This window comes from Patagioenas fasciata, chromosome 3 (assembly GCF_037038585.1).
Source record: "Patagioenas fasciata isolate bPatFas1 chromosome 3, bPatFas1.hap1, whole genome shotgun sequence".
In the NCBI taxonomy this organism is placed as follows: domain Eukaryota; kingdom Metazoa; phylum Chordata; class Aves; order Columbiformes; family Columbidae; genus Patagioenas; species Patagioenas fasciata.
This window is the reverse complement of record NC_092522.1, coordinates 44857861-44873635: the sequence shown is the minus strand read 5'-3', so window position 1 is coordinate 44873635 and position 15775 is coordinate 44857861. Positions and strand designations below refer to the sequence as shown.

Sequence of the window (15775 nt, the reverse complement as noted above, 5' to 3'; positions counted from 1 at the left end):
ACATGCCTTAGGATGCTATTTTCTTTCGCAAGTAAACTGTTTCCATATAGTAGGTTATACTCAATTATGGGGAAATAGATGGGAGATAAATTTAACTTCGAAGCAACATTCAGCTTCCAGAATAAAATAGGCAGGTTGTATAGACACATTCTTACAGGCTGAACACCAGTTCTTTGATAGATTAATTCTATTTTACCCTTCTAACATTAGCATTCAAAAACCCTATTGAAAATGTGAAATTCTCAATATGGAAACCTCTGTAAATGCAGATTTCTGCTGTATGTTACATGTAGGATGCTCACTTCACAGACAACATGCATTTTAACATTTTAATCTACTTACTGATTAAAAAAAACAAAACAACAAACAAACAAAACAAAAAAAACACAAACCCAAACAAACAAAAAAACCCCCACAACCCCAAACAAAAAAGTCTGCCCCTCCTCCCACAGAGAGTTAAAGTCAAATATGCAAAGTTAAGAAATGCCAAAAATAAGGCTGCCACCTCTTGCATTTTCAAAAATAACTTTTCTGAATATTCCATGGCAACCAATAGCATAGATTAAGTTGAAACGGAGTCTGCAAGACCTCAGCACAGGACTTCAACTGCATTTTCAGGACAACGATATACACAGACTTAATGTTACTTCATGGAACAAACTAGAGCTCAGTCCCTCTGTCCTTGGATGAAACTCTGCATCTCCTGTTGGCAAAGGTTTGCTTTTGCCATGGAGATGCTCAGTACCATTTGAACCAAGACCTGATTGTCTGGGTGTAAACCTCGCCGTTGCCTTCTGTCCCAGCTGGGTCACACGCCAGACATGTAGCTGAGTGAGGTCATATAGCATACAATAGTCATACCACATGACATGGTAAGACACATGTTGCAAGACATCTGGGGATTATGTCCTCCAGCTGGATTACTTTCAAAGTGAGGGTGGTCTTGCCAGATAAATAGCACGGCTGCAACACGGCTTCTGTCCCATTAACTGACCTAAATGTCAGGTGCAGCCATCAGCAGATCCCAGATCAAGCTAATCAGTTAAATTTAGAACACAGGAACACAGAGTGAGAAAAAGGCTGTGGTGATTCGCCACAAAATGTGTGAAGTTTAGGCAGAGTGTGGAGACAGTGAAGTGGGAATTACATGGGCTTTGCACCCAGTGCACGTGACACAACAGGTCAGAGGACAGACCTTTCAGCATTGTTAACAAAAGCAAACAAAAACCTTAACAAACTCCCCAGAGAAAATCAGCTAACATTTTTCTGGGGGCAGGAGAGAGTACTCTCTGATACCTACAGTCCACTTTCTTGACAAATAAAACTTCAAGCTTCAAGTAGCAGTGCTGAAGGTCTTCAAGAAAATTACAGAGAAAACCATTAAATATTGCAACTAGTTACTTTTTGTCTAATCTGCAAAAGTGGCAACATAGCTGGGACTTGGAGTTCAAGCTTGACTCTTAATGAGAAATAAAGTATAGGCAATTTCAGCCTTGAGGATTAAATTTTGTTCAAGTTATTAGCATCCAAACCAGGGTCTCATAATGAACAGTGTGAAGGATAAACACTATCAGTGCCCATACTGTGTGGGAAAGTGTCATTATCTATAGTTCTGTTCAGACTTGCAGGACAGACATCAAGGACAGTTAATCAGTCTTCATACTCTGTAACATGCAGAACTCCTCCACCATCAGTGAAGACAGAAATACCTTGCATATTAAGTAATAGAGGGTTGTGATCAGTAATAAGGAGCAAAAAAAATTGAAACAGGCTGGATTGAAAAGAAAACTTAATCTCTTGCATCATTCTCTTCTCTGGTAAAAGCACCGTTACGGTGTTATTAAAAGAATAACCAGAACGACTGAAGTAAGTTAAACATAAAATTAAGCACTATGACTAAACCAGTTTGTAGGCAACACTGCAAATTTTTAGTAGTGTGTATATAAGTTTTTATTTCTTTTTTTCTACGGGACATAATTGAAGCCTCTATCTCCAGTACAGAACATTTCTACAACTTAAGTGGATGAGTCCAAAATAAACACCTCACAAAACATCAGCTTGCAGGGGGATGCTCAGAGAAAATTTATTGAGAGAAAACAACTAAATCAGGCTAACTTCTCTGTCACTTTCTTCTTTCTCTGGACAACTAGAACTCAAAGCCCCTTTTCCCTATTTACTCGCATGTTATGGAAGCCAATAATTGAGGATCAAAGGAAGGAATTAGGGGTCCAGCAGCTTTTCCTTCTGTGCATCATTAAAGATGTCCTGTCACCACTCTCCCGTCATAACTTAGAAGGATTTTGCAGTCTTAGCACTGCCTTGGAGATCACAGCTACTGCAATCCTGCATAATGACTTGGACAGGCTTTTAGATTGGCAGGCCTGAAGCCATTTAGATCTTCACAGGCTGCAATTCCTACATAGCAATCACTTGGGAGCAAATGTACAGTCAGCATATGAATATTAACTTTTCAAAGAATTCTGCAGCACTACAGACAAAGGAAGGATAAGGAGAGGAATGGGGATTTTCTACAGCAATGAAAGAAATTAGGTCTCCAGGTAGATTCAGTCTTGCAGTAAGATTCATTTTGCTATCTCACTCTCTCTGAAAAGTCTCTTTTCAGTGCTTGGACAGCCTTGTGACTAAGCTCAGTAGTATTGGATCATGCTCAAACTTAAGTCTTGTGCATTTTAAACAGTAGTCACCATTTTTGTAATAGGCAGTGGGAATTTTACAAATCTACTATCCAAATCATATGTTACTTTAGCTATTTGTTCTTGTAGTGAGCAGCATGCAAAGTGATCCCTCCAAAAAATCTGCATGGTAAAAAGATATTACAATTCACAGTCTGTGTAGGGTGAATTCAGAATCCAGCCTGGGTGTCAGCAAACTGCAGTCACACTGTAATGAAGCTACTGCACTGACAGAACTGCTTAGATAGTTCTATTCCTTTGCTATGCTTCCCAACACCCTTGCGACATACAATTAATCCCAATTTATAGGCAAAAGAAAAAAAGCATAGAGATTCAGAGTAAGAAGATGAAACCTGGTTGTATTCCTAATCATTACAGTTCTTAGTTTTAACTCATGGCTTGTTTCTTCATCTCTCATCTGTTTCTTAAGACAGGATCTATATCCACTAAGAATGAGATTCTCAGCCAGCTTAGACATCCTATAGTCCAAGTTAATGAAACACTAACACTGGGACTTTTATCTAGATAACATAATCACACTGAATAGAAATGGTCCTTGTATCCGGTAGACTTATCGTTTCACATTTTTGTCATTTCTTTCACCAAAGCAAGGTATAGGACTTCTAATCAACTAATACTGAATCTCTCTGTAGTGTCTGCAGACCCCTGCTGTATACTGTGCCCTGTGCTTGGTAGGTGAATCCAGGGTCCCAGGCATCTGTCCCGCTGTAGGTTTGACAGTGCTTTATTATTAGATCTGTAAAAGCACAAGAGCCAGATACTGACTTGAGTTTACTTTGTTGCAATGGGAAGATGTGGATGGAAATAAACCCTTTCTCAAGGTGGCTGTCAAATAAAAACCAAACCACCCCAAAACCCCAAATTGCCACAGTAGGGTTAACAGGTGAGCAGCGAAATTTGTGGTCTTTTAAATTTAAGGTTTATTTTGCAGTAATAAGTTTTTAATTTCTGTTGCTGAGATCTATAACATTTTGACTCCTGTACACAACAAGCTTTACAAATTCATGCTTTCTAACCTGACTTTACTGTGTGAGCCTAATGGCGCATTGATTTCCCCACAGATTCAGAACTCATAAACATAATCCTGAGCTTGTGAGACAGTTTTCCTTCAGTTAATCATCACAAAAAGCACTTTTTCAGTGCTAGTTTGATCCCCTGCCTGATCCTTCCTGGGGACAGCCTTTAAGCTCATATTCACCATTCCTCAGTCATTAGATTTTATAATGGAAGTATAAGAATCCAGGGAGAGAGACAGAAGGGTAGATGGCATGTCAAGGAATCAGCTCTGAACAAATTTCTCAAGGGAATTTTTCTGGATCAGTCACTTGCAGTTGCCTGTGGTTAGTGTTGTAAGTAGGATTAGAAGAAAGATCTAGGGATTATGAGGGTAACAGTCTAGTTGGCAGAAAGACAAATTAATCACAGAAAAGCACAGAAACTGCAGGACATACTGGGCTAGATAAGGTTCATGTTTGAATAGTTCTTCTGCATAAGGAATTACTGAGATGCTCTTTAAATTAAAAAAGAAAACAAACAAAACCTTTCCTTTTCTTGGTATTATTCTGATTTTTAAATTTTCATTTTACCACTTGGATTTTTTAGCTAAAAAAAGTCTGTGTCTGTCTTTGATGAAGTTATCTACATACACAGACAGGTCAGGCCATATTTCCATGAGGTTAATGGCAAACAAATCAGTTGGAAAATATCATAAGGTCTAGAGCATCTAATATACACTTGTGAGATAAAATTCAACATTTGACTGTGAACACGGTCAGCAACTTAGAGAAGTCCATCTCCAATTACTCTTCTGAAAAAATTAAATTAACAACAAGAAGGTCTGTGCAATTACCCAGAATGAATCTAAACCACAAAATGCTAAATGCCTCCCATAAGATTCTACATAAATGTAACTCTAGTATGAATGGCAATGCTGCACCACTTCAGAGTGAGAACTGGCACAGAAAAAAAGTAGCTTAGGATTTTCCTGAGTTCTAGAATGTGTGCAAATAGCATTTTATACTCCTTATGCTAGTAGTGAACGGGAAGTGATAAGAGGTAACATCTGACAAGAAGGTGAAATAAAAAGAAAAATATGTTGTACATGCTTTTGTACTATGTACAATTTGATTTATCTATAGAAAGGCTGTTATTAATCCCTCCAAAATAATTCTTACAAAAATATTAATTGCTTAGATTAGGAACAAGAAAAAACAGTATTAGCCAATGGATGTATGATCATTTTTTTAAGTCAAATAATTGTTCTCTTTCACTTAAAAGTAATTCTATATATATCCTTTAAAAAAAAAAAAAGCTTCCACATTATCAGCTCCTTTCCATTTTGCAATCTGTGAGGAATTTGAGAGTCAGTTGTCACACTACTTCTACTGTGTCAGATCCATGAGAACTAGAATCTTGGTTGAGATTTTTGGAAGACCGATGATCCCTAGAAACCTGAGCAGCAGTGAAGCCCACGAATTTTACTTTAAATCTCTTATTTATTTTTTAACAGATTATTTTCTTTAAAAAATATTATCGTTCTCCTAATATTTGACTTAATGAAAAATAATGAACAGGCCTTGAACAAGACAGTGTTTGAAATTTGTTTCATAAAATGAGCTGAGAAAAAAAGCTCTTATAGGGATAGTTTGACAAAAAGTTAGACAGGAAGGGGAAATTATGCTTCATGTGGGCCTCTGTTAACTATATCAATCTTTCCCTCAGCCTGAACATGGGAGCAGGAAGCAACCTGCATTCAAGGATTCTGAAAAGTAAGACACAGAAAAAAAACTTTTGAAGGAGTCAAAAAAAGAAAGGTATCAGACAAAAAAACCCCACAATGTATCTCACAGGCAATTAAAACGTCCCTCTCATTTACCTTAAGTTCTCTGAACTGAATTCTGACTCCAGGAATTTGAGAAACTGCTCTCTTCCCACAGGGTCTTTCAAAGCTTCATCCATGCCAAACCCCCATCGTTTCACCCTCTGCTGTCCTGGCTCTTTGCTACAGAAGAAAAAACAACAGAACTTAAATCAGCAATACTTCAGTATTCTAATACTCTGTGTTCATAATTTACACTAAGCCCTAAAGTTCAACCACAGATTTCTCACCTTCCAGATTGCTCTTATCTGTGCAATGTTCAGAGATGAGCAACCAGGCCATTGGAAGGAATACGCATGCATTTACACAGAAGAATAAGGACTTTCAACTAGGACATGTTATCAGATTTTAAAATGTGTCTTTTTCCCCCACACTGGGACCCTGCAAACTGGTTACCGTAACATTTTACACAGATTTATTAATCCATAGCTCTTCCCAACTTACAAAACTGTAAAGCTGGAAAGACCAAAAGGACACTGCATTGCCCTTCTGCCTCAGTATTTTCCTGCAATATCTGTCTGAAATCGTCACCTCTTCAAGAAAAGCCTGTTATACCCCTTTACCCCAAAAGAAGAAAGAAAATTATATACCTTGCCTCCAGTTCCCAGAAAGTAGTGTCATCTGATATCCAAGGATTTGAGGGATCAGGGGGCACAAGAAAAGGATCATATTCCAAATACTGCTCTGTGTAAGCTAATAGACTAAGAAAACAAAAGCACCAAACATTGTCATGTCAGGAGGTGAGGAAAGCTGATCAGGTTACCCCAGTTAACCAGTTGTCTTGCATCAGCTGAGCCATGGTAACCGGGTGTGCTCACACAGAAGTCAGCTACAAGTTCAGGATAAAACAGGTTTGCTCAAGCCTTTTAAAAGTGGATGTCTGAAGAAGAAGCGGTGGCTCAGGTCTTAGCAAGAGCTCAAGTAAAATAAACCAGAAAATTTCCTAATACTTCCACATAGCTCCTTTTAGGTCTCCTTTAGGCACTCATAAATTAAATCAAGCAACCTCTTCCATGCACATTTGCTGTTTTAAAGGAACACGTTTTATAGCCCTATGGTTTTAATCTGCAGTTCCTTTAATATCTGTTCTAGAACACTGCATGCTGTCCAGGTCATATTTATTGGCCCTGCAGCTGCTGGGACTCCTTTTTTCCTCTTTTAGATACAGTTCATATTTTTATTATTTTCTAATGAAATGGCAGTACTCCCAAGTTTATTAGTTACAAAAAAAAATTATTTTTTTTCCAAATTCTTCCATATTCATGAATTCGTCTGACTCAGTTGCACACACTACAAACTTTTCTTGTATTTTGGCAATTTACATCTTTCAGGCTCTTATTCTTGCTTTTCATGTTTCCTTTTGCCTCATAATTATTGAAAAAATACTGACAAGTGAGGACAAATATTCTTTCTTTTCATTTGTATTTATATCATATTTAGTCTGTATTCCATTTTTACTGTCCAGTAAACACAAATTTGTAACAAGTTATCCTTATCAATATATGAATAAATATAAATATAAATACATAAATATCCTTATAAATATATACAAATGTATATGAGAGAATGAAGAACCATTTGCATTTGGCTTTATTTCCTTTAATAGGTCCTATGCAGCTCAATTTTCTGCAATTTTCACTGTCTCTGTATTTGATGTGTAAGAACAGACCGTTCCTCTTCTCTACCTAAGCTGTAGTTAGTCTTTCTGAGGGACATTTTATCAGGTTTCTACCCCCTTCCTGACAAATTTTGGTTTTATTTGGAGAAAGATTCCTACTTGTGTTACACCCTCTGACCCGAAGCAAGCTCAGACTCACTTTGATCAAGCACCTGGCCAGCTCTGCAGATCAGTTCCCTTGCTTTCTCAGTGATTGTCCTTCTGAAATATCAACACAATAAGCCCAGATCTATTTCCATTTAGCCTCCCTGCCAACGTGAGGTGAAACTTGTGACCATTTGGTCAGAAGCTGTTTCAGCAACTCTTTGGTTTATCAGAAATGAATCGTGGAATATCTGGGCCATCTTTTATCAACAAAAAAACTTCATAGTTCTCACCTAAAGTCAACTCTCATCAGTTATTTTTATGACACCTGAGCTCCCTTGTCTCTCTTTCTTTGAAGCTATTTCATACTGACATTTTCTCAATAGTTATCAGTTTAATTGAAAAACCAAGAGATCTGACAATTTACTTACCTCTCTGCAACTTTTGACATTTTTAATCTGTGTCTGTCTAATTGCATTTGCCAGTACTTAATCTGCAAGAAAGGAAGGCAAAGAGTGTTATGAGTAATTCATTGCATGACTCTATTTCCATAACTTTTTTATTAAGGCTGTAATTTAACCTTAATTTATCACAGGGCACAGAAGAGAAATACATCTGAGTTAAAACAGCATTTCACCAGTGGATTTCTAAAATAAATGGAAGTTTCCATCAAAGAGAAAGCTCATACAGAGACAAAAAAAGGACCTAATATAACATTTTCCATAAAGGTTCATCAACTGAAATCCAATTAGCTTTTTTTATTATTATTATTATTATTTTTTAGAATTTTGAACTAGTAAATCTCCAGATATTTACCCTCTCCCAATTCTAACACCTCAGGAGCGATTAATGAAGCATTAACAGTAGATAAATGTACAAACCCACACGTGCATACACAGAGAGGTAAGTATACCCCCATACCTTGAATGGGTGTTGAAAGCGAGATAGAGGCTCTGCTGCTAAAGGGGCTGATGGCTTTAGTTATGCAAAGAACCCATTTACTGGCCTGCTGCTAACTACCTTTAACTGTTTAAGGCAAGTTACAAAATTGTCAGGTTTTGTCTCATTAGTTTTAATAGAAGTTACATACATTAAATCCATCAATCCTGAGACAAAGAAAAGGTTTACTAAACATATGATAGATTTGTTCTGAACATACTTCCCAGTTACGATAATTTTTGGTTTAATACCTAGTTTCCTAAAAAGTTCATTTAAAAGTACATGTTTCTAGTTATTTTTCAAACCTCTTGGTGTAGTTCATCTTCTGTGGGTGGCTTAGTCTCTGGTACTGGTGTGTGGGTAGGGCTGTGACTTCTAATGTCGTTTTGTAAGCCATAGACAGACTATGCAAAAAACATGGAACAATGATAGTTACTTTCAGACAAGGCTTTCTACACATACACATAGTAACTGTGATGTTTTAGTACAGCCTGCTCAAGAAGTTAGCCTAGATCATCTCTTTCTAAAGAAACTGCAAATAAGCCATGTGCTCAGAAAAAGTTGTGCTTCCCCAAACCCTACAATTTCATAAAGCCATAGACCACAGGATCTACTGTTATTATGCCTCTATATTAACAGCATACTAAACGTGGGGGATGGCACTGAAAGGCAGCTATTACAGCAAGTGCAGATAACCAGTCGGAAAAGAAGAAACAGTATCCTGAAAGGTGGATTATTTGGGTGATTTGCAGATTTGTAATTACTGCTTTGGAAATTATGCTAATCTGGACCTTTCACTACCATAAATAAACTAAGATAAAACTTTCTCTAAATTCACTTCAGTTTTTAAAATACTGGTTTTTTCTATGGATTGACACAAAAATATACATCAAAGGGAGTACTTTAAAGCTGGAGTCAATGTACATTATTGTAATATAAAAGATTTGAAGGAAAATGTTGTTCCAATCCATTTAAACATCCCTAGAGAATTTACACTCTTCATGTCAGGATCCCTACTTAGATGAAGCTAATTTCCTCCACAAATTTTGGTCATCCATTTGGGGCAGAATTATATACTAGAGACACCCTTATTGTTAAGACCAGTACAGAAGTACTGCTGTTACAGTTTACATTGCATTTTTATTTTTCATTAATTACTGACAGAAATGTTTTAACAAGCTTTATTCAATCTACAAAGCAACATTAATAAAGTATGCAAAAATGAATTTCATTTTCATATTCTCTCGTATTTCTTCAAAGCCTTTCCTATGTGATAGCACTTACTTACTAGCAGCAAATTTGTTAATATTAATTCATTAAAGAGCTTATGAAATAATAGCATACATTCATTTATTTGTTCTTTGAGACTGTAAGAAAAACTTGTTTTGAGAAACTATGGAACTTCATGCTGTAAAGTACCTCCACCTCCTGGTTTTGATATAATAACAGTACTTACCTTTCTTGTTTTATGTGGATTTCTCATTCTTGAAGATTTTTTTATATCCACTTCAGTAGTGTTTACACATCCAGGCTATTAAAAGAAAAAGAAAGGAAACCACAAGGATAAAATCTGCGAAGGAACTCCTCATTATTTTGAGATACTCCTCTTCAGTTTGTAGGCTAACAAAACAAATAACTAGAGGCATGTAATGACCTGATATCCTTCTGCAATAGTCCCTAAAACATAGATAACATAGAGTCTAAGTAAGCAGCTCAAGCACCATTTTGTCTGGCTTATTGTAAGAGAGATTCTTTTGCTATTCAGCCTTGTTTGCTGGATTCTATGATGGTTTTTAGGACAAGTATTACTGTATATCTTTATGCCAAAAGCACTGTAGGTAATGTACAGAGGAGCAGAAAATATCCAAATGCATATTATCATACTTGCAACACAGAGAGGTACTAATTAAAATTAAATCGCTGTTGGCAGTACTTGGGAATTTTGGAGTGAGACACTGAAGATCACGTGCTTAGAGTTCATGACATCATGAATTTGAAATAAAATGAATTCTCAAGATGCCAGAAACAAGTCACATATTTCTGCTCTGATTTTGCCAAGGAAGACCTACAATGTGAACTCCAGCTATCCGTCTAAGAAACATGGTTGACCTAAAGGGACAAAATAAATAGAATTGCACAATACCCAGCTCAGAAGTGAATGCCCGGCTCCCTTCAGGAGCATCTGGTTTTGGCTTAATTTTTAAAGATGAAAAATTGTGCCAAAATGAGATTTGTTTCTTAAAACAAACAAACAAACAAAACCACTAAAACAAACAAACAAACAAACAAACAAGCCCACAAGCCCATTACCCCCCGACAACAGCAAGAAAACACAAAACAAACCAACAAAAAAACAAAAGCAAAAAAGACAAACCAACCCCACAAAAACTGAAACAAAAATGAACAAACAAAACCCCTGCACACCAAAACTCAGCAGCCTAACCAGAAGACTGGCAGTCTGAGCAGAATAATGCTCAACACATCTGATTTGGCCTTCAAAGATTCCTTCTCACAGCTCTGTAGCTTCCCAAAGGACACAAAGTCCTTCCTTTGATACTTCCCTCTCAGTACAAATTCTGTGCAGAAATCTATTCTTTAACCATTGCTTGAAACAACTAATAATAAGTGTTATGCTCTCAGGTGAGTCTTACCTCTTGATTTTAGAGGGATTACTTTGGCCACTGAGAGTGGGAAGTACTAAATCTGCTCTCTGGTGGGAGCAGATTTTTAGTGAAAGTAGGTTGGAGCTTTTTCAATGGGAGTAGCTAGATGCAGAATTTACTTGCCAGACAACCAAGTTGGACTTACTATCATACTAACGATATAAGCCTTGTCTTCCTGTCATAATATAAAATGCTTGTTGTGGCTGTAAATCTTTAGAGACAAAAATTTAAAACATTTCTCATATAGGCAGAGCCAAGAAACAAATACCTTTCATTGAACAGGACAATAGTACTTTGGAAAATATTTTAAATTACAGACTAACATTTTTATCCAGTATAATTTTTAAATTAATATATAAGTTTGGTTTTGCTTTAGTTTTAAATAATACATTAATGTGTGCTTGATCATATTACATTTGCATTATAAACAGTTCCTCATAACTAAGAATAAAAATAGGCACGTAGATGATATTCTCAAAACTGCATCTGACATGCGTATTGAGCTAGATTTGGGAAGGTACACTTTGCACTTGTGAATGAAAATGGTAGTTTCTTAACTCAGAATAAGTTGTAACTCTTAAAGACAACGACAGGTTGAAAAATACAAAATTCTGCATGATAGTCAATTTAAAGGCAGAAAGCTATTTCACAGAGTTGTATTTTGAGAGATAAAGTTAAAAAAAAAATCAACAATGCATCTCATCTGCTTTAAGACTATGGCAGCAGCTGGCAGGGAAGAAGACATGGGCTTTTAACAGCCTCTACAGTCCTTGAATGCAGCCATTTGAATAGCAGGCACACTTACATAAGGCACAAACTGTTGTTTAGTTTTCAGTTATGGTTTGTTAAAAGCATGTCCTAAAAATGGAGAGGAGAAAAAGAAAAAAATATATCTATATAGAAAAAATAGAAATAAAAAGAGGCATAAGCCTCATCCAAAGCCTCTTATTTTCAAATATTTCAAGCCCACCAGAAATAAATTGGTATGAACAGTCCTAGCACCTTGCTTAGGCAACTTATGTGCCAGAGCTGTGTGGATTGGTGTGAGGGACACAACAAGAAGTTCTTAGAGATTTTTAGGAATGAAACAACAGTGAAGCTTTTGCTGATTGGAAAGAGACCCACTCCCACACTGACTTTCCACAGCATCTTGTGGATTCTAACTGGCACCTGTCTGTTTAAACCCTCCCACGCTGAAGCCCAGCTGCTGTGGCAGGGGCACTCACAGAGGCTGTGGGGACAGAAAGGGGACCGAGGTGGGACTGATGGGGAGTGAGGATGGAGCAGCAGCAGGGAAGTGTCAGGAGGTTTCAGTTACCAATGAGAGGCAGCTAAAGGATGTATCACTACTCTGACAGCTTGGGGTAACAATAGGAGTTTGAGACATATATCACTACCAATATACAACTCTGTTCTCATAATTTGATTTAAATTATATCATTGGAAATATCTAACGTAATCAGAGCCATACTTCATGTTTTCTTCTCAACTGAAGAATATTTCTTAAAAGACACTTGATATGAGATGGGATTTATTGTTCCTCTGGTGCTGCCACACTTCATCTGTCAGTTTTTAGGAATAAGTATCAAACAACTTTTCAGTTAAAACAAACACAAAAGCTTGAATTATTTAAACATCTTCCTAAAATAACTCAGAATCTCTGTCGGAAAACCTTTGCTGGACAACATTTCATTTGATTCGTATGCCCCCATTAACATAATAAGTATGTGTTTGGATACAATTACATCCAGCTGTGTTTTCTTTTTGTTTTGCTTTTTTAACTGGACTACGATAGTTCAAATAGTGAGATGCCTGTCAGAGTGCTCTGCTACAAGATTCCCACTTAGTGTGTAGTATATAATTTGCATACTAACACTGTAAATAGTTTTCAAACAGATTTTCTGGAAGACTTGAAACCTCTTTTATATGTGTAAATAGAATGCTTATTTCTTTCAGGACTAATATTCTGTATGAATACAGTTCCCCCTCCACGCACACAGAGGAAAGTCTTGTGACCTTGTTGAAATTACCATACAGCAAGATCATAATCAGGGCAGAATTTGGCTCTCATCTGTTTTTATACAGCTGGCTGAAAAACCGTCACGTATTCAAAGGAAACTTAGTTTCTTTTTATCCATCTGTTAGCATGCCCTTATCTCAATGTACAAATGCCACTGTATTAATTTACAGCAAAGGACATGCTAGTCTAGTCATGATAAATTCACTGCTAAGATAAATGAATGCAGATAAATAATATCAAAAAAATATATAAGATTTTATGATCCCTACTTTAACTATTGGATAATCACATTAGTATGAATTCCAAGCAGCACAACTTTCTATTGATGCTGTCTAGGAGGCTGCATAATAGGATTCTCCCAAGAAACAGAGCAGAAGGAGGAAACCTCCTCTACAAGGAGAGGAGGTCCAAGAACTGCAGGTCCAAGAACTTACATGCTTGGATCTGGCTGTAGACAACGTTTAAAAATGACAACTTGCAGTTCTTAGGCCTCCTCTCCTTGCAGAGGAGGCTTCGTCAAGTTAATCAAGTTAAAAAAAATCCACTTAATATTTCATAATCTTTCCCTCATAACTGTGGTGACAGTGAATTCATTAATTAAGCCCTTGTAATAGTGCTAACAGTGAATTAATTTTTTGACACCTGTAGTAACTCTTTGGAATAATTTGTTCTTCCATCAAAATAATGCATAATATCTAATATGTAAAGTCTCTTTGCTGTACAAAGTTGCACTCTCCAAGAACCTTCTTTATTGCCTGGCCACACAGCCAAAATCAATTGCTATCAACACCTTTTTGTGTAAAAAGCTCTTTGCTACAATGTATTTGTAATTCTTGTAAGTATGAAATTCTCAACAGAAAGTAAACTAATATTTATAATTATATCAGTTTAAATTTTGATGCTTTTTTCTTTCTTAAAGAATATGGCAATTTACCTGTGAATCTACTTAAGCCAGAATAACCAGAAGTTTTCTAGTATCTGAAGCATACAGACCCAGGAATGTGGGAGGGAATAAACTCACGCACTGCAATAGGCTGGGAACTCTCTGCATTGCTGCTCTGTAGAAAATGATCTGAGGAAGAAGCTGAATGTGAGTCAGTGCTATATCCTTGGAGCAATGCAGGAAAACCACACGCCCAGCTGCACTAGCAACAACACAGCCAGCAGGCGAAGGAAGGGGTTATTTCTACTCAGCATCATGAGGATACATCTGGAATAACAAGACTTGTCTTGGGCCCATAAACAACACAAGAAATATATTCAAAATGGAGAAGTCCAGTGGAGGAAAAGACTTTTATTTGGAAAACAGGAGAGAGAACTGTTGTCTTCTGCTGCCTAAAGGGGGTTTGCAGAGCTAGACCTGTTCCAGAAGTGCACTGTGGAAGGACAGGAGGCAATAGTCAGAAACTGCAGAAAAGGAAATCCCACTTAGATATAAAGAAACATTTTTCACAATTAAAGGAGGAAGTTGCTTAAGAGAGATTGTGGAATCTCCATCTTTGGTGGTTTTCAGTGCTTGTTTAACCAAGGGCCTGGACAATCTCATTGAACTTAGAAATTATCACTTCTTTGAGCAGAAGGTTGGACTAGAGGACCTGCAGAGGTCCCTCTCAGCCTACAATTCTGTGGTACAGCCTATGATCTACACAAGCCACAGTGACTGAAATTGAAATAATCCACCTTACAGAACACCCCAATCATGTATTCACAGTGGTGTGAAATCATCACCCTGCTTTCCCCTCCCCATACCAGCAGAATGGAAAGGCAGGACTGGGATTTGCTTCCTCATAGCTGCCTCTGCTCTCTGGCAGCCTGTGGTGTGTGCTCAACCCATACAAACAAATCTAGCAATAATTTAAGGAAATGTAATTTCACAGCCTCTTCAGCTAAAAAGGCACAGGTGTTATTTAAAATAATTACCTCATTTCAATATGCACACCCATAAATTCAGGGTGCACTAAACTAGTAAATATTTAGGTAGATTGATTCACATCCCTTACACATTTTCATTGCATTTCAGTGTCAATACACAACAAAATAGTTATTTTTATTTGTTTTCAAAATTTAAACACTACAAATTTAAATCATGGACGTGGATACAAACATGACAAACCTTGGCTTCCATTTAGAAAAGATAAAGTCAGACACACAAACATAAATACAAGACAGAGATTGAAAGCTTTCTTTTACATTATTTCTAATAGCAGACTATCAGAAATATGGCAAGCTTAAAATCTGAAATTTCTTGAGTGTCAGATGTTAGCATTGCCTTCTGCAACAATCTATTCTGCTATTTCTGTCTTTTTTGCTGTTTCTGTCATTTTTCTAGGAAAGGAGTTTTCTAAGCCTCAGCAGCCACTTATTCATATCACTCACTTCTAAAGTAAGGAAAGAAAGCTAATTAGACTGTGAATGATAAGCAGAACACCAGACTTCATTTTTATTTGTAGTTTTTATATTCCAGTTTACTTGTGCAGCTATCTGAACCATACATAGTTAATAATCAAAAGGAGAATAAGGGCATGAAAGATTATAAAAAAGAAATGAGGCAGAGAAAAAAATTCCAGTGGTACTCAGCTGAAAAAAACAAAAACAAAACAAAGCAGTTATTAGCTGGAGGAATACCCAGTTTGACTCTGGTCATGTGGGAAAGCTTATCTTTTCTTATATGAAGTCTAGCATCAAAGGAGGCATTAAAATCCTATACCAAGGAAGTTGTCAGTAATGCCTAAAACTGAGGCTCTCACAGAGAAAAGTACAGGCTATATTGTCCAGCAATGCACCAATTTTTCCTTTCCC

The 15775-nt window shown here is 36.9% G+C and overlaps 1 protein-coding gene across 9 annotated transcripts in view; it reads right to left on the bottom strand.

Moving 5' to 3' along the window:
* Positions 1-15775, bottom strand: part of RGS7 (regulator of G protein signaling 7) — a 223312-nt gene that overhangs the window by 16481 nt on the left and 191056 nt on the right. For all 9 annotated transcript variants that reach the window (XM_071806235.1, XM_065835293.2, XM_071806237.1 and 6 more), the window contains 5 exons: positions 9750-9824; positions 8599-8697; positions 7786-7847; positions 6183-6293; positions 5590-5715 (listed from right to left, as the gene is read on the bottom strand). In XM_071806235.1, coding sequence (XP_071662336.1) covers positions 5590-5715; positions 6183-6293; positions 7786-7847; positions 8599-8697; positions 9750-9824 — 473 coding nt within the window. The remainder of the gene's footprint in view (positions 1-5589; positions 5716-6182; positions 6294-7785; positions 7848-8598; positions 8698-9749; positions 9825-15775) is intronic.